A 25,527-nucleotide genomic window follows, 5' to 3' on the forward strand; every position below is an offset into this window, starting at 1 on the left:
TGCATGAACTCTGATTGGTTTGTAATAAATATGTCAGTTTTATTTCCAGACTGGTGATCAAACGATCAAAGAAAGGTTTGAAGTACCGTTCAAAGAGTTCTCCAAAAGCGTAGCCGCCGAAGTACTCAGAAATATATCAGTTTCTGTAAGTTTATAGAGGGTCATCTTCATGTACGTTATCAAATTATCATATTCAAACAATTGACTAATCTCTATAGCAACCAAAAAGGGTACATCGCAATGAAATATATTCGTTGCTACTTTCAAAATCAAACATCCTCATTAAATGCCTGACAAAAGTGCTGTGTTATGAGGATGTTGTATCACTGAAAAAAAATTTCGACACTGAAATTCTAAACCGTTGTTTACATTCATATTGACCAAAATGAGCGACATTGGCTGAAATAGAACATCCTTCAATAAATACATCATTGTGGTGATGACTGAAATCATTTCACGAAGACTACCTAGGAAAAGTTAAAGCTTTCACGAACATCTTTTAAGTGGATTTTCATTTTTTAATTATTCGGCTGTTACTGCAATCTCAACCGAAGAAAAAGAGCTAGATTTGCCAAACATTTGATGAATTAATGACACCTTTTTAGAATGACACAAGTTGTTTACTATGATGTGAGTGTGTTTAGGACAGAACTTCGGAGCAAACTCACGTGACAGAAGCTTCGTGGTAACATTATTTATAAAATGAATTTCCAAATTTCATTTGAAATAAATTATTAGCGGTACAGGTCATTGTTCATGAAAAATGATGTTATCTTTTAATTTTATTGGACCTACTGCTTTTGACAAGTCATACTTGTATAGCTTGGCTGTTTCTTGTAGGATAGCAGTAATCGAATTTGCTGTCAATGTTTTTTAATCAAATCAAGAAAGCGTAAAACTTGCATGGCAGAATTTTAAGTTATTTAAGAAATAATATATCTCATCGGTGATTTGTCGCTGAATAAATCACTGCTTGGAGTTCAGATGCGAAGGAATTATATCACGAGGGCGTAGCCCGAGTGATATAATGCTACGCATCTGAACGACAAACAGTGATTTATTCAAGAGCAAATCACTAAATGAGATATATTATTTCGATTCTAACACGTTATCAAGGACTTTAAAGTACACCTTGTCGGCATGCATTAAATATTTGCCCGTTTTCAATCGGGTTCTTTTCCAGCGCGCCGTTACGCCGCTTGACGCTATGACGTAATAGTTGTGACGTCAGAGCAGTGAATTGTTGTTTAATAAATCACTGTCTCCAGCCTTCTTTGTTTGATAGGAAAATGAATCGGATCGTGTTAGAATTCTAATTATAACGTCGCATAGATGTACCTCTAGCAGTTTTAACACGACTCGGTGTATTTTACTACTAAACGAAGTAGACAAAAACTGTGTTATTATGCAATGCATGCATTGTTCGTACGTCACAATTATTCCGTCATATAGATCTATATAGCGTCAGACGAAACCCCACAAAACTGGCAAAATTAATATTTGGTGAATATCATCAAAGATGTTGATAATAAGCTTCGATGACGTATTAGAATCGAGATGATATTATAAACTGATTTGCTTGTTCAGGCGCGTACTACATGTATATCTGCTGCGCCCTCGTGGTATAGATCTAATTCCTTTTTATCTGAACTCGAAAAAAATATTTCACTCAACGAGAAATCATTGTTTGTGATATGTTATTTCTTTAACCATGATTTGCTACTTCAATTGCAGGATATTCTACAAGCCATAAACAAAGATCATCAAATTCAAGAAGATGTTCTACAGAATGCAGAGGTTCAGAAATACCTCGAGAAATGTTTTCACTTATGCTGGCTGATGCTAGCACAATACCCGCCGATGGTAATGGATTTTGAAGCGAAGGAAGGAAAAGCATTTGACAACGAGGCGTTTGAGACATACACTAACAGGGGGCCTACAATTGCCCGCATTGTTTGGCCTCCTATTTACTTACACAAAGACGGGCCTCTCGTCTGTAAGGGGTATGCTGAAGGAACAAAATAAAATTGCGCCATTGTCTTAAAGTAAAAATAACATGCAGATACATAGCACCTTCTACAAAAATATATATATATTTACAAACCGGAATAATGTTATGTTGCAATATATCTAGCTATTTGGATGCTTGTTGTGCAACAAGTGTGTGCCCCTCTGAAACGCATTTTAAGTATATAGAATATACATGTATATCACGGCTTGCAATTGTATTTTCTTAAAGCATATTTGTATATAACATTCTATATTGTTATTTAGTCAGTATATCTTGCCCCATTTTGCATTTTTTATATTTCATTGCGGAAAACAGATATGCAAGTTTCCAGGGGAGCAAAAATTACTGATTGAATAATTCATTTTATATTGAGTTTTATACTGAATCTTATGCTGAATTTTATAAACACAGCGTAGATATTAATACTCTTTAAGATGTTTTGTAGTTACACGATTTGTTTTACAGGACAAAAAAAAAAATGAACATAGCATATTTGAAAAAAAAAGTATTGAAATACTACAAAATCCTACCCACTATTTCTGGGGATCGGGAATATGAAAGTAACAAACAGAAATATAGACTCGGAATTGAATACATTGATGACTGCTAAACTGGGGTTTAAAGGACATGATAAACTTTCCTTGCTAATACCGAATGGTTCGAATTCCAACACTTCCAATACCGGGTTGATAATCAAATAATTAGTAATGGTACCCAGTTAATTTGAGCTGTGCCATGAGAAAACCAACATAGTGGCTTTGCGACCAGCATGGATCCAGACCAGCCTGCGCGTCCGCGCAGTCTGGTCAGGATCCATGCTGTTCACTAACAGTTTCTCTAATTACAATAGGCTTTGAAAGTGAACAGCCAGCATGGATCCTGACCAGACTGCGCGGATGCGCAGGCTGGTCTGGATCCATGCTGGTCGCAAATGCACTATGTTGGTTTTCTCATGGCGCGACTCATTTCTGCTTCCCACCGTTCATTTTCTCAGTTTTGGTATGTAAATTGTTTATGTATCATTTATGCTTTTATATCAACATATATATGTATCTTCATACAGAATCTTTGAAAGGCCTCCGTCTTTGGAACGGGGGTTGAAGGTTTAAACCCCACTGGGAACCGTTCTGCTGTGGCCGGTTGTTGAGTCTCCAACTAATTAAAGAATGATTACCGGTTGCCTTCTTTCCTCGTGCCTGGCACAAAAGACTATAATTGAGAAGGGCAAAGTGTCTCATAATTCTTTTTCAGACGAGATGACACTAAAACAGACAAACGCAAAATGAGCCGCGCCATGAGAAAACCAACCATTGCCTTTGCGACAAGCATGGATCCAGACCAGCCTGCGCATCTGCGCAGTCTGGTCAGGATCCATGCTGTTCGCTACAGTTTCTCTAATTGCAATAGGCTTTGAAAGCGAACAACATGGATCCTGACCAGACTGCGCGGATGCGCAGGCTGGTCTGGATCCATGCTTGTCACAAACGCACTATGTTGGTTTTCTCATGGCGCGACTCATTAAGTTTTATCACTATAATACCTTTTGTTTTGCCACAATAAACAAGATTTTTACCGCACAATTTTCACCAAATCACTGTAGAAAGGACACACATGAATGAGCGCGAAACTATTGTAACTGGATATAAACAGAGGCCTAGATAATGCATTTTTGTTCTATATTGTGTTATACTAATCATGTATGTATACCAGATTTTAATAAAACAAACGAATACTGAAATATCTTATTATAGTTTGTACTCACACTATCGTGTAATATTAGGTTATTTAACATTGTTCTGTGCAATACGGAGATATAGGCGAGTCCAATATGGTTTTCCCAGCTGGGTACGAGTCCAAATATATCTCGTATTGGACAGTGCAATGAAGACTAGCCACTAGACTGATAATAACTATATTTCTATATTTTTCCCTTTTTTGACAAATTCAATTTCATAGGGACAAAAGCCAGTCTATTTTAGTGATTTTCACACAGGACTGATGATATTGGACATAGGATATAGACTGGCTCAGTTCACTACATTCAATCATAAAAATGTAAAAAGATATATCATAGTCTAGGAGCTAGTCTAAGTGCAATGTTAAATAACCTTTTTATTCTATATCTATTTTATTTTATTTTAAATTAAAAATGATTCACTGAATATTGTATTTCTGCCTTTTCTTGATATATGTCGCATAATAAAAACTCTGTACATAGAGCGCCTACTTCAGCCGATTTACATCCAAATACGGAAAAATACAGGTTATTTTGTACGCACGTGCGTCCAATACGGTAATATATTGTACGGTCACGTGTTGCAAATAAACGTTCACGATTGGATAAATAAAATAGATATAGAATAAAAATCAATTAATGACGCGTAACAAATCAAATAATATTGATGGCGTGTAAGTAGTTATGATACACATCCAGGAGATATTTTGAAAGCAGAAAAAATAGCTTGAGCAATAAAAAATGCTAAACAAGCATTTAAAAAGCTTCGCTACTGATGAAAGAAATGATCATAATTATGAAGAAAAGCTATGTTTATACATATCTGTTCCCGGGATTAGGACTTACAAAATTGGTATGATAGACGTATTAGTGGATAAGAAGAAAGACATACAAACAAGGTCTTTTTCTTTTACAATATATCTGACAAAACATTGGGTACGAAAGGCCATTGGTGAAAAAGAAAATAATCAGAACTTTCACCAAAGGACATACAGCCATCTTGGAGAAAATTGCTAGCTGCTCAAAGTTGTATATTGTATTCACTGCGTTCCGTAGTACACCTACCTCCGTCGCGTTGACCTCAAAAGTTGGGTCTTGTTATCAAAACCAAGTTTAGTTTCTCAAGGTGTGTAAAATATTAATGGTTTTACAATCTATATGTATGGGATATTGACACACATGACTTTAAAACACTTCTAAAGTCAATTAAGTTGAACACCAGTTTATAAGATCTAATTTGAGTAATTCTGATTCAGAAATAAACTAAATAGTTATAAACCTAGACATTTTTACTTTGCTAACATAACTCTATCTTTGTAAAAACAAACAGGGATACTATTATTATGAAAATGAAATTATAAGTAACTCTACCAGCGAAAATCTAAACTATATTAAGCGCTTAGTGAACACAAATAAGAGTAAATTATCGCATGTGAAAGTTTTTGACAAAATAAGTTTGTCTTTTGCAACAGCTAATGGACCTTTTTTTATTCATTACATAATAAAGTTTGTTTTTTTTTCCTTCTACGTCGTCATGTTTCAGAAAATTATTATACGGTAATTGAAATAAAATCGATTTTTTAATTGAACAGCATTAATATACTAGTGTGGATTTTTTTTTTCGAAAACTGTAATATACATGTAAATAGGTATATGACTTGTCGGTTGAAATGATACACGAGTTACGAATTTACGCTTGTCTTGATAATTAATATTTTCATTTTTACGACTTATCAATGGCTTTTTGTTTTAGATTTCAGCATTAATCAAGACATGAGTACATGAACCACATGTGTGTAGTTTTATATGACAGATAAGAAGAAGTGTGTAAATCACGTTAAGTATATTTTATTTAATTAACATCAAATGTCGACAGATATTATACATTTCATGGAAAAACCCTGCCTTTTTCACTTCCTTGTTTAGATTTAGACTGTGTAAAAAGGTAAGATTATTATTTTTTGTACTTAACTTTTCACTGAAAATTTCAGCAACAAGACAAAAATAATAAGGTTGAATGTAGGATCTTTACAGGTACTGTGTTCGAATCAAAACTTATCTATTTCTTTTAACCGAGTTGTGATCTGTGATAACCTTCAGCAGTCATTCTTTAAACTTCTCTTCACTTGAAGTGAAATGTAGATTAAGTGGTCAATGTTTTGTCCATCGTGCTTGGTGTAAACATGATAACCATTCCTCACATTGCTGGTTGCTCGGGTTCGAGTCAGACTTTGACCGTGGCTTATTGCAAGATGAGAGTTATGGGTAATTTATTTTGTCCTATTCATGAAGGAATTTTTGAGCTTGTTCGAATGCATACAAGTGCTTTAGCCTTTACTAGTGGGCGTTATCGTAACGGGTGGGGTAGGTTCGGGACCGAACCATGTAACGTTTGTGGAGAAAGGCCGGATTACTTTTTAATCGGACAAACTTGTTGACTTTACCATGCTGTGGTAACAGCAAATGTGTGTCTTTTGTTTTCATAATTACAAGTTCAGCAATTTAGGCAACATTTAAGTCAACATGTTTTTTTTTTATTGTTTTGACATAACACAACCTACATAGATACTAAATCTACTTAAGGAAGTCCTATACCAACAAGGAAGTCTTTCGGGTTTCAAATCAGTGAGATACAATATAACACAGAAGAGTTATGATTGCGTTGTCACTCAAATACCACTTGATATACAGTTTTAATTTACAATACTTAAATATACCGGTGAATATAGGTCAGATTTGCCTTCTTGTGAATGTATCACTTAGACTTTGAAATTTCGTATGGGAAATTAAGTTTTAATAAAATATGTTTCGTACCACGTCTCAGATAAAAGAGTGTGTTATATTATCAAAAGAAGGAAACACACACACAATCTTATTAATTGTATTTAGAGATATGGGCGAATAGGACTATCCAGAGTCTTGCTGGTTTTTCTTTTTTTATCAAAACCATTTAGTTGACTTCATCTTTGCCAACAAAAGTCTAATTTTGCATCGCCCCGCCTATCAAACATGTAGACGAATTTCAATAAATTCAGATATTTCGCCCCGTGTTTGATTCCTGGTAAAATGGTGGTTTTACTTCCTGTTTTCCTACCCGTGAAGATGTCTATAAAAGTCAAGTTATCTAAAAAAAAACTGTTTCAACACTGTAGTCTCCCCTTGGTGAGCTGTTGAGACATTGAAATATTCCCGCGCCAATGTCATTTTTTGCTGACATAGTGTTTATCAGTTTTCTACGAACAGGAGTAGAAAAAGAGAGGAAAAAAAGCTTGGACCAAGATAAGGAGTATCAAGTTGTACGACTCTCTATTATGTGATGGCGCGTGCATCTGTTATTCCGTCCGTCCGTCCGTCCGTCCGTCCGTCCTTCATACTTGTGTCCGGAGCATAACTTAATAACCATTCAAGTTATTGACTTTAAACTTAGCGTATTTGGTAGATGCCGATGAGACAATGTGCAAAGCATATTAATCTGGTCGGAAGGCCAAGATCAAGGCCACAAATATAACTCATATGTTATATTTAACCTTCATATTTCGTGTGTCCGGGGCACAACTTAATAATGATTCAAGATATTGACTTTATACTCGGCATACATGTAGGTGGTGATAAGGCAATGTGCAAAAACATAAACCAGGTCGGTAGGTCAAAGGTCAAGGTCACGAAAAGAGCTGAAAGGTAAAATATGTCCTTAATATGCCCGGAGCATCGCGTAATAAACATTCAATGTATTGACTTCAATCTTGGCATATATGTAAGTGGCAATGAAACAATTAGCAGAGTGCATGAACCAAGACTGTAGTCACAGCTTGTCCGTCAAATTTTATATTCATTACCATTCAAGGTATTGACTTCAAACGTTATATATAGGTAGGTAGCGATGGCACAGGCTTGGTCTGTATGTCAAAAGTTAGGGTCAAAACTGAGTTCAAATCTGTCCTTTGTTGTTGATAGCTCACCTGTCACGTAGTGACAAGGTGAGCTTTTGTGATCGCCCGTCGTCCGTCCTTCCATAATTTCTTGTGTACAGGATAGAGACCACATTTTGCAATTAATTTTAATCAAACTTGCGCACAACTTGTATTGGCGTAATATCTCGATTCCTTTCGAAAACTGGTCAGATCCCATCATGGGTTCTAGAGTTATGGCCCCTTAAAGGGCCAAAATTTGCTATCGTGGCATTTGCAGCCGTATAGATTCTTCGTTTATGGTTTGATTTGATTCAGATTTGCAAAATATCTTTAACAACAATAGATCTTAGATTCCATGATAAATTCCTCAGATTCAATCATAGATTCCGGCGTTACAGCTCCTGATTGACCCCTAAAAGAGTCAATATTTGTTATTGTTTACATTGTGAAGTAAAGTCAGGTAACAAACAAGACCCAGGAAACTATAGACCTATTTCCGTACTTAATACAATATCTAAAATATTTGAACGTCACATTGCTACACAGTTACAGGACTTCTTTAAACGAACAGATATAATACACAAAAATCAATCAGGATTCAGACCTAACCACTCCTGTCAGACTGCTTTAACATATCTAATAGAAACGTGGCTAAAAGACATTGACAATGGGAAGTATATAGGGGCTATATTTCTTGACTTAAGGAAAGCTTTTGATATGGTGGATCATGAAATACTGATTTATAAACTGAAACTTTACCATTTTACAGACAGAACATTGGATATATTTAAATCTTATTTAGCTAATCGAACACAGACTCTAGAAGTAAAGAAGCTGCATTCCAAAAGAATGACAGTACAATCAGGTGTCCCGCAAGGATCCATACTAGGTCCCCTTCTTTTCCTGATATATATCAATGACATGGCGTTAATTTCAAATACTACCAACATTGATCTATATGCCGACGACTCCACCCTACATAAATCCGCCGACAGTATTACAAAAATTCACTCTGAACTTCAGTATAGCCTAAATAGTGTCCATAATTGGTGTAAAATAAATAACATGTCACTTCATCCTTCAAAAACAAAATGTATGGTATTGAGCACTAGAGTCAAAATAAAACATACTAAAAAACTTGAGTTAATTTTAGACGGTTCGGTCATTGAAAATGTGAAGTGTCAGAAAGTTCTAGGTGTATATATCGATGAAACTCTGTCTTGGCAATCCCACGTTAGTATCATGGCCAATAAACTTAACTCAAAAATTGCTCTACTTAGAAGAATTGCATTTTTCTTAACAGATGAGATGAAACTATTGTATTACAATGCATATATTATGTCAACCATGGAGTATTGTTGCAATGTCTGGGGACTTTGTCACAAATCGGACACTGATAAAATTACATCTTTGCAGAGACGCGCTATAAAAATAATTACAAAATCAAAGTGTAGCAACTTTGATGAAATATTAAGAAATTCAAAACTTCTATCTTTTGAGAACAGGTGCAAATACCATATTTCATTATTAGTGTACAAAAGTAAAAGAGGAGATTGTCCTATATACATTTCAGATTTACTACATTTTGTTCATAATGATCATTACAGTCTGCGCTCAATCGAAAACATGGATCTTTCTATTGTTAAACCTAAAACGAACTACCTGAAACAAACATTTAGCTACAAAGCTGCACACATATGGAATTCACTTCCTTCTTACATTAAACTTCATAATAATAATATAACTACTTTCAAGCATAATTTAAAGAATTTTCTCTTGTTAAAATAGTTTTTAACAATTAATTACTTGTAATTACAAGAATTTTGTTGAATTGATGTTACTGTATTCTATTCCAATAATAATAATATTCATACTATCTTATTATTCAAATCTGGAACAATTTATTATCTTATGGGACAGACTTCTTTTTTGTATGTATCTTAATTGTCATGTATAATCTTTGTGACGCATGATAATTCTTTTAAAACATAGTTATTGTTACATTACGTTTATTTAAGCCTTCTTTAATTTGAGACGTGTTTGTCGAGAAAATTTAAGTAATTCTGATATGTGTTTTTTTGTATAAATGTTAAATTATAAATTGACTGTATGATTGTGTGTATGTGTGAATGTATATCAGTTGAAGGCCATACTGGAAATAAGTTGTAAAATATCTGTATTTGTACACTTAGTATGTCACCTTCAGAAAATAAAGTTATTATTATTATAATAGATGTGACATTTTACATTTCATTTTAACCACACTAACACATAACTTAAGTCACATTAATATCGGTTCATTTCAAAAACCGGCTAGAGTCACTGCCTCTGAAAGGGGAAAACATTCACTTTGGCCCTTTCAGCCATAAAGAAGTTTCATTTATGCTTTGCTTTGATACAAACTTGCACAGAAAGTTTATCTTGATGACCTCTAGGTCAAGTTTGAAACTGGGTCATGTGGGGTCAAAACTAGGTCACCAGGTCAAATCAACGGAAAAGCTTGTTTACACCGAGAGGCCGCATTTATGAACCTATCTTCACGAAGCTTTGTCAGAGTGATTATCTTGATAATTCCTATGTCAGGTTTAAAAACTATATTATATGGGTTCAAACACTAGGTCGCCCGATCAAATCAAAGGGAAAGCTTATTTACAATCTAGAGGCCACATTTAAAGTTTTAAACTAGGTCATGTTGGGTCAAAAACTAGGTCACCCGCTCAAATCAAAGGAAAAGCTTGTTAACAGTCTAGAGGCCATATGTTTGACCCTATCTTCATGAAACTTGATCAGAATGTTTATCTTGATGATACATAGGCTAAGTTCGAAAGTGTGTCATGTAGGGTGAAAAACTAGGTCACCACGGAAATCAAAAGAAAAGCTTGTTAACACTGTAGAGGCCACATCTATGACCCTATCTTCATGAAACTTTGTCAAAATGTTTATCTTGATAATTCCAAGGCCAAGTTTAACAGATGAGCGTTATAGGAGCGTCATGACTCTCTTGTTTTTAATTGTATCCAGAGCACAACTTAATAACTATTCAAGATATTGACTTTAAACTTGGAATACAGTTGGGTGGTGATAAGATGATTTAAGGAATTCAGAAATCCACATTACCCCCCCCCCCCCACACACACACACACCCGATAATTCCTCCTCCTCGCCTCCCCCCAAAAAAGCCTTCGAATTCGAGCACATGAACTAAGTTGGTAGGTCACAGGTTACAGCAATATCGAATGTGCCATGCAAGGTGTTGCCTTTGAACTTAGCATGTAGGTAGGTGGCAACGAGACGATGCGCGGAACAATGAACTTGATCAGGTTAAAAGTTAACCATGTTATAACTATGAAGTGAAGTAATTTAACATGGAATATATATATATAAGAAGAGCCTATGATTGGCAAATGCAAGGACTATGGCCTGTCTAAAGGTGAATTTACATGAATAAAATTGTTAGGATATCGATAAGGCAACAAACCAAAATGCAGCAAATTTCTGCCTGTTCTCTTTTATTTATTCCGGTATATATCACATATAAGACATTAACTATATATGACCCGATGTCAGCTTCTATTTGGAACCATTTTAAAGCCGCGCCGTAAAATTCACTTACGGCCGGCACATCATAATTGAGCCGCGCCATGAGAAAACCAACACATCCGCACAGTCTGGTCAGGATCCACGCTGTTCGCTAACGGTTTCTCTAATTGCAATAGGCTTTGATGCACAGGCTGGTTTGGATCCATGCTGGTCGCAAACGCACTATGTTGGTTTTCTTATGCCGCGGCTCATATTTCTTGGCGATAGAAATTGCAAAGCTTACAAGACTAACGGAAAGTTGAACAGTCTCATGACGGCTTGCTTATTGCCTATTAAATTTCAAAAGACGATATTGTATAACAGATAGAAATCTGACAGGATACGGTGCACAAGGAATTTTGATCTTCTAAAGTCACAGGGGTAATGTTTCTCAACGGTTTCAGTTTTAGTCATTATCAAATTATTTCTACCCATTCTCTGCAAAAAAAAATAAAATATTAAATAATAATAATAAAACATCAAAAGATTAGAGAGGCTTTCTCCTTTCTTTGGATATGCAATTATAGACCTTTTGGTGGTAAAAGATATAAAAGGCAGTTTTAAATGTCTGTATATTAACTATACTGACTACTCACTTAAGGCAATGCTGATATTTTCGACACCATCACAATATCTGTAAAATCTAGATATCAGGCTTTTACGTAAAAGGTGGCTTTTGTGATAAGTTTAGTGGTATTCGCTTCGCGATTGTATAGATTTGAAAGTGAAAAAAGGACGTGGGAATGTGTTCATGCATAGTAGGTATATTTCAATCGGATAATCCCCAAAGCATTTTACTGTTTAAAAAAAAAACAGCGTTTAAGTTTTTCATATGTCATGTCTTTCCCATCGCCGACATGAGGTATATAAGTTAACTGTCATCCATTTATAATTATATATATGAAACCATAAGATACCATATAGCCCTTACGTAAATACATATTTCCATTATTAGAGACTTACAAGAGGCTGTTTCATTCCCTTATGTAAGCCACGACCCTAATCATATTCTATTTCTACTCTAATATATATTGTTTTCTCAGGTGTATATGGTCTATAATGTGTCAGATCACACAATGAGATGTAACGCAATCAGTATGTGGAAGGTGATGAAGAACAAACATTTTCATGTATAAATCATATCAGATCTTATAATCACAAATTCAAGTTTCATTTTAGTCTGTATTTACAACTTTCTATATTTAAAATTGCAGTTTGACCTTTAGCCTGCTGGCGGCAAGTGTTTCTGCCTTTGCGACCAGTGCAGACCAAGATCAGTCTCCACATCCGTGCAGTCTGATCTTGGTCTGCACTGGTCGCTATTCAGTCAGTAAATTTTCAGTGACCACCCCTTTGAATAATAAATATTACTGCAGAAATCGAATGATGGACCGGTCCATTTTAGAAATTTAGCAGGGTAAAGGTTAGAAATTAATATTTCAATCTAATCTATAGGAAGGTTCTTTTGGGAGCATAAAAGTGTCCTCCCTAAGCGTTTGAATGTTGATTTTCCCTTTTTGTTAGAAATCATTTTATTTTGTTTCCACACAGATTTAATCTTTGTCCAGGTGTTCCGTTACGAAACTATATTCATGACTGACCGTTGTTGTTTTTTTTCTCACCAAATTATACACAAGCTCTGCCGGTCTCCCTCAGCTTTGTGCGTATTATCCCACGTACTGGTTACCTCATTCTCTTGCTTAAGAGACTCTTTTTGTGAGTTTATTTTACCTGACTTTATTTAATGAAAAACGTATGTTAAAATGCCCATTGCGGGGTAATAAAGAGACTGTTATTCAAATCGATGCAAATTTTTGTATCTCAGAGCTGAATAATTGGTATAGAGGAATGTCTTTTGGCTTTTGGCGCCAACTGATCTAAATATTATAGATAAGAAGAAACATCTCCACCCAAAAAGCAGGTTTTTTTTTTCCCTCATTTGATACATTAAGTGTGTGACTGATAGCATACCTGAAGACTTGTGAAAATGAGAAAAAAAAAGTAAATTATTAAGATATTATCTGTATGATCCTCACTTAAAACACACACAATTGTATTTCATTTATGATAACTAAAGGCATCTGAATGTACAAAACAATTCAGTAACCTTTTCCCTATATTTACATGTATACCGGTATTGATCGACCGTTTGATTTGAAAGAAAACAAAAATAACTGTCAGCACTATAGCTAATCATTTTTGAAATTATAGGAATAATAGTACTAAATAGGTAATCAAGCAGCACTTCCGGACTCCTCAGTTTTTTCCTAGTTAAAGTGGCATTTCATGTTTTAAGGTCATTGTGGACCTATACTTGACATTTTGGTAGCATTTTCAATGTTTTTTTTTTTTGTTTTTTTTTTTCATTTATAGACATGTAAACAAACCTTATTACTCATTTTATGCTTCCATTTACTTTACAAGATCCAGATATGAAGTAGATCTACTCGTCATAGTAAAGATCTCCGGGGGCGATAATTCAGTCTTTATTAAAAAAACGTTTAAAATATCTTTCAGAATGTTAATTTTATGGCAAAAATTGTGTTTTTCCATTGTAAAAACTCGATCAAAATCATAATATCTTATTTTACAAAAGTTTTGCAAGGAAATATTGCCTTTGTGTTATTTTAAAATCCTGAATGAGTTATATCCATCAAGAAATAAAACCGAAATGTAACTTTTTAGATTGGTATTCAATGGAAAATACCTCACAAAAAATCATTTTTTAACTTGTGATTAACAATAGGTTGCTCCAGGTTGAATCACACTTAACAAGCCATTTCCAAAGACTGGCCTAAAGACTGGCCTTTATATAAACCCTCTCGGCGATATATGACCATTTTGTGTCGATTCGCCGTAAAACCCAACTCACTCACATATATAAACCCTCATCTTAGTATTGTTTAAAAGCGTAACTCTGCAGGTCATAATGCAGTGCAACAAGCTTATGACAGTATGTTTACCTCCCTTTACCTAATAATCTAGTTGACTGGTTTCAAATGGAAACATGGTCTTAAATGCCATATTTTATCTTCTTAACCTTTGCATATTTATTACAAAAAAAAAGAGATTGTTTTTTTTTTGTCTTTAATGTTTTGTTTTTTTTAGCATTATAGCAAAAAGTAATTTTATTACTTTGAAGTAAGTCCTAATTGAAGTTGCTATAAATTTTAATTTATTCCTCCAAGATTTCCATTTATTACTAGATAACCTTTTAATGCAGAATAAAAGCAGAAGTATTATAGAATTAATTATTTGATAAAATTAGTCTGTAATAAATACCAAACTTTCGGCATTCGGAAAGGTTGGCGAATTTCTGGCAATATAATAATGTTCATGCCTACCGTCCTGCAAACATTAAAGACAGCAAGGTTTTGCTAAAATATTTAAATTATTAAATATTATATTATATTTGAAATTCGTTTATGTGATTAATTTGATTACAATTAAAACAATTTCACATTTTTCATTGTTAATGCAGATGGAGGGTAAACGCTCACAGAAGTCGCTAGACAATGTGGCACAACTTTGTCGGGATTCAGTATGGCTAGAAACCGAAGCCGCTGTAAAGACAGAGGCAACAAGTGTAAGAGACAAGCTTCATCAAGTAAGGGAGAACTATCGAAAGATTGTAAATACACCCAAAGGTCTAAAGGAAAGTAATAAATTACTGATTGAATGGAATGAGGGTCTGCTGGCCTTCTGCAAAGCCAACAGGGTAAGCAGTCATATTACACAGCCATCTTCCAATTTTGTTGTTTGTTATTTTTGGTTACACATTAAACCAACACAATTTAGGTTATCTGGTGTGTTTCCAGCTTTTAATGGTCAAAGTAGATCCCAGGTGCCTCTCTGGGCATTATACAAGGCACGGATGTGAACAGGGGTAGTACGAAGGAACTAAACTTAAGTCCTCATAGGACGATATGACAGGACTTTGAAAAAAAATAGTTGAGAATCAAGTCACTTTGCATTGACACAAAAGACACGTGCGCGTGCCTGTTTTTTATCAAATGTACATAATTTCTGCACTTAAATACCTTTTTCAAAGCACTGTTTCAGAAAGATAAAACGGTTCCTTTACATGACAGTTTAGTATAGTGTAAATTTGTACGAATACTTGAGTATGTGCATATGAATTTTGCTAAAAGATCGACTGAAATATTAAATATCGCCACATTGATATATTACATACATATCTGTTATTACACTGGCTCATAAGCCAATTATTGACGTAACAACCTCTTATCTATTATGAATACTTATCAATACTGTTGTAGAGGAAATATCATATGGAAGACAGGACACTGAAGTTGGATAGGCAGAGACTGGAAGACCAAAGGATTATTGGACAATATGAAGACGAAGTGGAGAAACTTCGTAAGGAACTGAAAGAGGCAACTGAAGCAAAAGAGCAGGCACTGAATAGGTCAATAGTCTGGTTATGGAATTACATTTATAAGGCATTTGTTCTTAAATCAGAAGACGTAGACTAATTTTATGATATTCTCTTTCGCGTGAAATGCAATCTTTCAGTATGATATACGAATTTAACTTTATTGGATTATTATGAAATATAACTTTAGTTACATCGGTGTTGATGCTCTTTATATGGTATTATAAATAAAAAATTAAGATATACACGTAGAAATTTATGCCTCTTTAAATCAGCTCTGATGAGTGTACATGTAGTAAACGTTTTTCACAAAATCAATTAGACCAATATCTAAGTAATTTACCCCTCAACACTGTAGGTTCGAGGAATCTCAGTTGGGATGTAGAATTTATTCATGTGAGGAAGCTATCTGGATTGTTCCACCCAGCTACCTGCCTCTGCCTGCAATATTGTCCTAAGGGGCACCTGGAGTCATCTTCCACTGTTAAAAACTGGAATATGAACATAAATTATGGCCTGTAATAGTGAAGCTGTAACGTTACCCTCCACCCTCTCCCCCCCCCCCCCTCTCCCCACTCAAAAAAAAAATCTAAGAAATTTGATTTCATCAAGCAGCAGCGTCAGACATAATCTGGTTCCCCTTACTGTAAAAGTTTCCCTTCAAGTGTGGCGGGGTGTGTGTGGGGAGTGTGGGGTGGGGGCAATCTACCTCCAACATTACACCTTCATATTTAAGCTTCATATCTGATATTTTTGTCATTTAACAGATTGAGCGAACTTCAGTCCAATCTTTTGAAATTTGGAAACCCAGATATAACTGATCTGAGCGACCAGAACCGACCTTCAAATCTTGGGGAGAATTTCAGAGAGCTGTATGACAACGAATGGACAGATGCGTTTGAATTCTTGACGGAGGAGAACGGTGAGACCCGTCGCGAAGATGAAGAGGCAATTGATACGCTATATGCAATGTTGAAGGTAAAATATATGCTAGTGTTAATGTTTGAAAAAGCTAAAGAAACAGTTAAACAAATGTGAATATTTCTTTGTCGCTTTGTAAATTCTTAATGCAGAATGTGTGTGTTGTGAGTGTCCGAATAGACATTTGGATTAACCTGTTTTACAATATAAAATCTTTGGGCTATACTGCCTCTGAAATGAAAGGAAGAGATCATCACACAATCATCACATGACCATGATATAATGCCATATTTAAATATATAATTCCAGTCAGTAACTTTTCTGTCAGTCAGTCAATATTCAACCACAGTGTGGCCTAAAAAGTTGTTTTTTTATGCTAGGTGCGTGTTTGTCGGTGTTGCACAATTCATATCCACTCGGCAACAGACTCATTCAAACCAAGCTCGCAATAAGTTTGCTTGATTGCAATCTATTGTTACGATGCATCGTATAAATTGATTAACAGTAGCGTTTGGGGGGCTACAAGCATTTTTTCTATACACCTATATGAGCTGCACCATGAGAAAACCAGCATAGTGCATTTGCGACCAGCATGGATCCATATTGTTCGCTAACAGTCTCTCTAATTGCAAAAGGGTTTGAAAGCGAACAGTCTGGATCCATGCTGGTCGCAGATGCATTATGTTGGTTTTCTCATGGTGCGGCTCATTTAAGGACTTTATTTTCAGCGTTGCAATGAGTTATGTTCTGAAGCGCTTCGGGAGCAGCATACGTCACTTGCGCAACTGGTGTCTAATCCTGCGTATTTTAAGGTAGGCCTAAAATCTTGTTTTCGAGGGTTGTCCCAATAAATCGTAGACGCTGTGAATAAATCATTTTTCTTGACGTCCTATTGCAATTATTTCATTCACACTTATATATAATCTATTTCCAAGCAACTAGAAATGATCTTAATTAAGAAATAATTTAAGAAAAAAACTGAGTTTTTATTAAGGTTTGATACATGTGGTGCAACCTATGCGTGGCAATAATATAGAAGTTGTTATATTTTCTGGTCCTTTGGGATCATAGAGTCCATTCAATAGATGTGTAATAGAGTTCCGCTTAAGCCGGTGCTAGGTGGCGTGAAGGGTGTTGCACATTTTATTACTTCTCATGAACAGACTCGATCAAACCGAGTCTGCTGTTATTCTTTTTTGGTTGCATTCTATGCTTCCAATGGACCTTTTTACAGATTTTATTATTTTTATTTGATTGTTGAACAAGTTCTATAACTTATTTTAATAATTCTTGGTACCATATTCCTGATGGTAGCCGTCGCCGAGTTTTTACTAAATTTTCATTGTCAGAAAACAACAGTTTCCAGATCTTATTGAATTTTCCATTTTCAGAAGAAAACCGTTCCTAGCCTGCCCCAATCTAAACCTGCAGTGCCACTGAAGAAAACCGCAAATGTTACACAAGTAACAGTAAAATCTCTACATGAAAAGAATCCATTGACTCAGCAAGTATGCATGCAGTTTTGAATGCATAAGTACAGGGATTATCCGTATAAATGGCCCAATTATTTTTGATGAAATAGGTCTCAATTCCCTGAATACTTTATTCCAAATTTTGAATTGCTTTATTGTTTACGGTTATTTTTGCACTAATTCTTCTCAAAGAGTTATATTTTTTGTAAGTTATTTTTTCATATCTATTTTGAACAAGAGCTCGTAGAACACGAAATGCCCCCCTTGAATTATTCAGTAATTGCATAAGGAACAGAAATTATTTGGTCACTGTGTACTGGATGTTTGACGTACTGACCCCAAATCAATAGTAATTATTATGGGTCATTTACCAGCCATAAGTAAACTCTGTATCAAATGTGATCTTTGACCAAAACATTATCTAGTTATTTGGCAAAAAAAGTTCTACTGTTTTGGGGCAATGTGACCTTGAACTTTGACCTACTGATCTCAAAATCAGTAGGGGTCATCTGCTGTCAACTTTCATGATCCTAGGCCCAAGCGTTCTTGAGTTATCATCCGGAAACCGTTTAACTGTTCTGGATCACTGTGATCTTGACCTTTGACCTACTCACCTTAAAATCAATAGGGGTCAACTACTGGTCATGGCCAACCTCCCCTATCAACTTTCATGATCCTAGGCTCAAGCGTTCTTGAATTATCATCCGGAAACCGTTTAACTGTTCCGGGTCACTGTGGCCTTGACCTTTGACCAATGACCTCAAAATCGATAGGGGTCATCTGCTGGTCATAACCAACCTCCCTATCAACTTTCATGATCCTAGGCTCAAGCGTTCTTGAGTTATCATTCGGAAACCGATTGGTCTACGGACCGACCGACAGACAGACCGACTGACCGAGCGACATCTGCAAAACAATATACCCCACCTTCTTCGAAGGGGGGCATAATTAGTAGTAAAACCTATACAGAACATTAATTTACTTTTAAACACTGATACTAAATGACCGAACAGGCAAAGTGAGCTCATTAGTAAAGTAACATCCCTCCGAACAGTTACCCGGCTCTCCTGCAATGAACAAGGCCTGCTTAGACTTATGGCTGTGTTGATGACGAAATGTATTAAGTAAACAACCCAACCATTCAACCGTGAAGAAAAGCCTTGAGGCCATTCATACCAAATTATCTAATTTGCTTTTTAAAAATGTCGACGTGTCTTAAAAATAACATACTTACCATGTCATTTACCTTCACACAATTCAAGGCCCAATTTGCCAAAACTTTACCAGCTGGAAGTCTAAGTACTGGTGATCAAGGAACTGGCCCCCAAGGACAGCTGGACAAACAAGGCAAAAGTACAGAGACAGCTGGTAATGGAAACAAACAACCTGGTGACCTAAAGTCGGGAAAGATGTCAGACGTTTATGAGGTTGAACAAATGACTAATGAAACCAAACCAAACGTAAGACAATTTACCTAAACCTTTGTAAGACTTTCGTTGTTTTAGACAAAAGATAAAAATGTTTATTTGAGACAAATGATTATAGTATAATGAAAACAGACTTCCGTTTTTATCTCTTCAATGAGATCTACCCTTCCAGTGGATCGAACTTGTGGCCCTGGATTAACGGTTCAAAGCTTCTTTTAAAACTGTGAGGTTCATACGCAACATCAGTTTTAGATTATATAGTATGTGAGGCTTAGACTGGTTCAAAATTACTGTGACTTTCACTCTCACTTTCAGGCTGGTGAGACTGATGGCCCAGTCATTAGTGCAAAAGTTGAAGTAACAATCAAAGAGTTCTCCAAAAGCGTAGCAGCTGAAGTTCTCAAACATGTTGCAATTTCGGTAAGGTTTAGTAGTAGGGATAAGATGTTAAAAAATATTAATTATTTCATTTTTAGCACTTGTTATTTTTAAATCTGTGAGAAATATTTACAATAAAAAGAATTTCATTACTTGAGGGAATTCATTTTTAGCTCCACTATTTGGAGAATAGGGGGGCTATTCTACTCGCCCCGGCGTCGGCGTGACCTTTCTTGGTTAAAGTTTTTCGGCAACCTTTGTTTTTTTGTCATGTCTTTGTTACTATTGCTTATATCTTACTGTAACTTCACATAAATATTGTCCAGTATACAAAGTATGTACAGGAGCTGAGCCTATTATACCCAAGGTCAAGGTCACCAAGGTGTTATACTTAGGTTATTTTTAAGGTTAAAGTTTTTGGCAACCTTTGTTTTTCCGTCATGTCTTTGTTACTATTGCTTATATCTTACTGTAAGTTCACATAAACATTGTCCAGCATACAAACAAAGTATGTGCAGGGGCTGGGCCTATTATACCCAAGGTCAAGGTCACAAAGTTGTTATACTTGGAATTATTTTCATGTTAAATTTTTTCGAAAGCTTCAGTTATAGACATATCTTTGGTACTTTAAAAGATAATGACTTGAAATTAAAAAAATTCTTTATAATCATCAGCTGTATGTTTGGTTACAAACCCCATAACTCTAATTGTATTTTTGACAGAATTATGCCCCTTTTGTACTTAAAAGTTTTTTTGCAATCTTTGCTTTCTGGATATAACTTTAATGCAAAGATAAAGACTTGAAACTTAAAATGAATCTTTATCATCATCATCTGCATGGCTGGTAACAATCCCCATAACTCTGATTTGTATTTTAGACCAAATTATGCCCCTTTCATACTTAAATTTTTTAACAAACTTCGTTTTCTGGACATAACTTTGGTACTATATAAGATAATGACTTGAAACTCAAAATATGTCTTTACCATCATCATCTGCATGTGTGGTAACAATCCCAATAACTCTCTGTGTTCTTGATAGAATTATGCCCCTTGGTGTATCTTCCTTTTACAGTAGAGGTCTCTTATCGAGACATATATTCATTTTACTGTCAAATCCCCGAATAGAGGAGCGCGCTGTCTTACGGACAGCTCTTGTTGTTCCATACAATATAATTTCTTTAAAAAAGAATTTGCAACAGGCGTGGGCATTACTGATACATGAATACCATGCAGGCCCAGTTGTAGGGCCAGGCCCAGGGTGTCAGTCCCCTCCCTCCCCCCACCCAGTTGGCTGAGAAGTGACCTGTACTCATTAAAGTTGCACTTAACTATTTTGGCAAAAGAATAATATTTTCTCAAAATTTAGACCAAAAACTGCACCAAAGGCCAACATTTCATACCTATATTTAAAAAATTTCCAGACGGAGACCCACTGACCCTGACCTCAAAAACATACATTTTCAACTTATTCATTTTTCGGCGACGCCGTCTAAATTCGTTTTCGTTACCTATGCCACGTGACTTCAGTTTGCAAATCAAACTACTTGATAACGCATTATAGATAATTTATCAAAATGGAAGATTTATGCAACACTCTGCCTGATTGGACGAGAGTGTCAATTTCTTTCACTCTGTTGATTGTGCTACGCTGAGTGAAATGTAGACAAAGCGTTTATCCTTAACGACGCTGTTCACAGTTTTAAAGCTAACTTTGGCTCAGTATATTTAGCAAGAATATTGATATATCTGAAAATGATAAGTAAGTTTAATAAATATGATAAAAACCTGTTCAAATACCAACATATATCAAATTAAAGAAAGAGCTGAATACGGTCTGCGTATCACATGAATAAGGGTGTGATAAGAGTCTTTGATGTAGAGACGAGCTTTTTAAAAGATTTTCCTTGTTACGGCTGTATATGAAAAGGTTTCTTGCTTTTGTGACTTATTCAGATTGCATATTAAAATGAGTACTTGTTTGCTTTGATATATTTGTTATATATTATTTAACTGATTTATTATATATGAATAATTTTCTTTAGTACGGTATGCAAATATTGAACTCAGTTGAAATCTGTTTTATTATATATATGCTATATAATGACTGAATCTCATTAGCTGAAATGAATTTACGCTGCATTCAGTATATCTATGTGATATGACTACGGCCAAACTTTGTTTATAAAACAGAAATATTGAAATAATTACAATTGTATGTTTTGCTTGACCTTCACTTTTTTATAGGTGTGACGTCATTATCCAAAGATTCATGAATAGCGAATATGCATTTGTTAAAGCGGGATCAGTTGGCCTATTTTAGAAATAAACAAAAATAATAAATAAAAAATCTTTTAATTGATTTTTTCTCATGTATTCTAATCAAACTTGATTTGTAGCATCTTTATTAGGCCCGCAGCCAACTTTGTTCTGCTGGGACATTTAACCCCTTTTAGGGGATGCTAGAACTAAAACTAGAAATGCCTTTATACAGCGTCTCATGAACAGCTTGGTGGATCTTTGTCATACTTGGTCTGGAGCATCATTATAAGGTCCTCTTCCGAATTTATTTATATAGGAACTTGGGACCTATTAGGGACCACTATAGCTAAAAGTAGATGTGCCTTTCTTCGCATTAACCGCTAAAATGTAATGGATTTTTATCAAACTCAATGTGTAACAATATCGTAAGGTCTCCTGCTATTTTGTTACAATTGGGGCAGGGACCAATTTAGCTAAAAATATAAACACGTTTAATGACCTCTTCTCATGAACCGCTTCATGAATCTTCATCAAACTACTGCTGTAATTATTCGTCTAAGGATAAACGAAACAAAATTGCAACCCTATGAAACCTTTGCGAAAAATTAAAAGAGAACCATTTAAATTGTTAAAGTGCGGTGTTTAGTTTTGCAATTTGAAAAATGTTAGATGAAAGATGAATGTTAGATGAAAAATTCATAAACTTCTTTCCTTATTACAATTCGCCGACCATCATTTTTAAAGATATTTCTTGTTGAGTTCTGTTTTGAGAATACTGTTTTGTGTAAAACTCACAAAGATACAAATGAATGTTAAATATTTTAGGATACAGGGTTGTAGATATTGAGTTGTCATTGATAGATGCCCATGATCGAACCACATTTAGATTTATTTCTAAGATATGGAAGGATAAATATGACAATTTGACATTTTCAAGACTGTTGAACTGGATTTAGGCCGTAATAAATAAAACGTTCTGTTTTGTTGGAATATTAATATAGTATTTATGACCTACTTTTCTGAACGCATGCGAAATTTCATGACTGTACCAGAACATGTAAATGGAAAGATATTGCCAAAGTCAGACGTTTTGTTGTGTATTAGTTGAAATGTGGTATTAACTATTAATAATAACAGCTTATATTGTTTCAATTTCAGGAGATTTTACCAGCTATAAGCAAAGACAAACAATATCTAGATGTATTGCAGAACTCTGGGGTCCAGAAATACCTCGAGAAGTGTTTCCACTTGTGCTGGTTGATGCAGACACAATACCCGCCAATGTTGATGGATTTTGAAACAAAGCCTGGAATGGCATTTAACACCAATGTGTTTGAGACATACACTAACAGGGGACCTAAAATCGTCCGCGTTGTCTGGCCCCCGGTTTACTTGCACAAAGATGGGCCTCTTGTCTGTAAGGGGTATGCAGAAGGCACAAAACAATGAATTTGTCTGTTTCATACAGAATTTGAACAATGCTGACAAAGACGGGAATATACTATAGAGTGTAATCTATAAATCTGAGAAACTCAAATAATATTGTTATATACTTTATTACCGTAGTCTCCCTAATGTGTGAAATATACTGACTTTGTCAGTTCTACATAACTGTCTGTGTCCGTTTGTCGATATGTCACAAATATTTATCTGTCCTTTCGGTGTGATTCCTTTTGCACAACTGTGCATGTTGAGTAAATTAGTGATTTAATGAATAAATCTGGATTACTTCTGCTATACATGTAAGTTTTTGTTTCCAACGTATTAACTGTAAAAGTCAGTAGTGAGCATTGTGGTGCATACTTTGTACTTCTCTTTAGTTTGTACTTGAGCTTCTACCATAATCTCAATTTGAATTTCTTTTTTATGAATGAAAAGTACATTTTGTACCAAGTCTTAGGTGCAAATCGTTTGCGTGTTTAGTTTTTATGGAGTAATGTACATTAGAAATATTTCACAGATATAGGGCGTCTAGAGTACTTCTCATACACTGTTTATTTTTGAAGATCCAGATATAAGCCGCGCCAGGAGAAAACCAACATAGTGCGTTTGCGACCAGCATGGATCCAGACCAGCCTGCGCATTCGCGCAGTCTGGTCAGGATCCATGCTGTTCGCTAACAGTTTCTCTAACTACAATAGGCTTTGAAAGTGAACAGCATGGATCCTGACCAGATTGCTTGGATGCGCAGGCTGGTCTGGATCCATGCTATCTTGGTTTTCTCATGTAATGAAATAGTTTTAAAGGGCTCAGATGGTTCACTAACAATATAGTGCCGCAGAAAAGATAGTGAAACTGAAAGAACTCCAAAGATGAGGATAACTTTAGACATATCCAATATACGGATGCCTCTTTACGAAGAAGCAACATAGATCCTAAGTAAATATGTAGAGTCTCAAGGCATTAAGACTACACACTAAACGTGCAGCAATAGTAGACGCTATGATATAAAACCAAAAATCATTGAGATTATGCATTGTGACCCAGAGACAGCAAATAACACAAAAATATAAGATGTAACAGGAAACGAGCTTCGTACTCTCAACCCAGGGATCAATATTTCCGGATAGAATGGGAATATTCAGCCACTTCATTTATCTGTTTCAAATTTGACCTATACATCATCATGACAAACATTCTGACAGGCTATTGTGTAGATCAGTTCAAATGTTTGGCCTCTTAGTGTTGAAAAGTTATTTTTCTAGGATTTGACCCAGTGATCTGGTTAAAAACCCCAAGTTAACCAAGTCTCAAAGATGACCTCGAGTCTATTTACATAAACGTTCAGCAGTTTTGTGTTTATTAGGTATTATATTAACATTTTTTTTTTTTTTGATTTGACTTAATTTTAAAGCCTAGTTTCAAAGTTGAAGACAAACATTCTGTTAAAGCATCAATGTATGAAAATCAGGTACAAAATGTTTCCTCCAGAAAGTTAGAAGTATTTCTATGATTTGTCAAAGCGACCAGATATTTCATTCTGGATAACAAAATATCAAATTTGACCAAGTTTTACTTTGCCCAAGACTTTGTTTCAGGTAACATTCTGGTCAAGTTTCGTTAAATGTTGGCAAAAACTGTCACCCCTTACGGGTAAATTGTTACGACGCCCACCGCCGGACACAGGACAAACACAATAGTTTACCCGAGGTACAAGTTGTACGTTAGGTCCACTCCCTATATCAGTTTAAGTTTTATTCTAGTGTGCACACAAATCTCAGCAGACTTTTGTTACAGATACATATTTCAGGTCAGATACAAAACTTTTATATAACAAGAGGGTCATGATGACCCTGAATCACTCACCTGAGTAATATGAGCCACATGTTTCAAAAGGCAAACTGATGCTAAAATATTTAGAAAGTAGGTAATTAGGTCACATTCATGGTCACTGAAAGTCAGTTTTTAAGATCGGTATGCAAAACTGTACATGTCA

At 35.3% G+C, this 25,527-nt stretch overlaps 2 protein-coding genes across 5 annotated transcripts in view; both read left to right on the forward strand.

The window, feature by feature from the left end:
- The window catches only part of LOC123557685 (uncharacterized), a 14,104-nt gene extending 11,314 nt beyond the window's left edge, over positions 1-2,790 (forward strand). For both annotated transcript variants that reach the window (XM_053544055.1, XM_053544056.1), the window contains exons 8-9: positions 50-145; positions 1,735-2,790. In XM_053544055.1, coding sequence (XP_053400030.1) covers positions 50-145; positions 1,735-2,025 — 387 coding nt within the window. In that variant the 3' untranslated portion in view covers positions 2,026-2,790. The remainder of the gene's footprint in view (positions 1-49; positions 146-1,734) is intronic.
- Positions 2,791-5,537: 2,747 nt separating this feature from the next.
- On the forward strand, positions 5,538-23,828 carry LOC123557689 (uncharacterized). 3 transcript variants are annotated; one of them, XM_053544053.1, is made up of 9 exons: positions 5,538-5,582; positions 14,718-14,954; positions 15,517-15,665; positions 16,400-16,610; positions 17,282-17,365; positions 17,945-18,061; positions 19,288-19,485; positions 19,768-19,872; positions 23,250-23,828. In XM_053544053.1, the coding sequence occupies exons 1-9, from the start codon at positions 5,553-5,555 to the stop codon at positions 23,538-23,540; spliced, it is 1,422 nt and encodes a 473-aa protein (XP_053400028.1). In that variant the 5' UTR covers positions 5,538-5,552; the 3' UTR covers positions 23,541-23,828. The 3 variants fall into 3 exon arrangements, with proteins under 3 accessions (XP_053400028.1, XP_053400029.1, XP_053400027.1); XM_053544054.1 differs by having other exon boundaries at positions 5,576-5,691; XM_053544052.1 differs by lacking the exon at positions 5,538-5,582 and adding an exon at positions 12,298-12,366.
- Positions 23,829-25,527: the final 1,699 nt, after the last annotated feature.

Source organism: Mercenaria mercenaria, chromosome 5, assembly GCF_021730395.1.
Source record: "Mercenaria mercenaria strain notata chromosome 5, MADL_Memer_1, whole genome shotgun sequence".
NCBI lineage: Eukaryota > Metazoa > Mollusca > Bivalvia > Venerida > Veneridae > Mercenaria > Mercenaria mercenaria.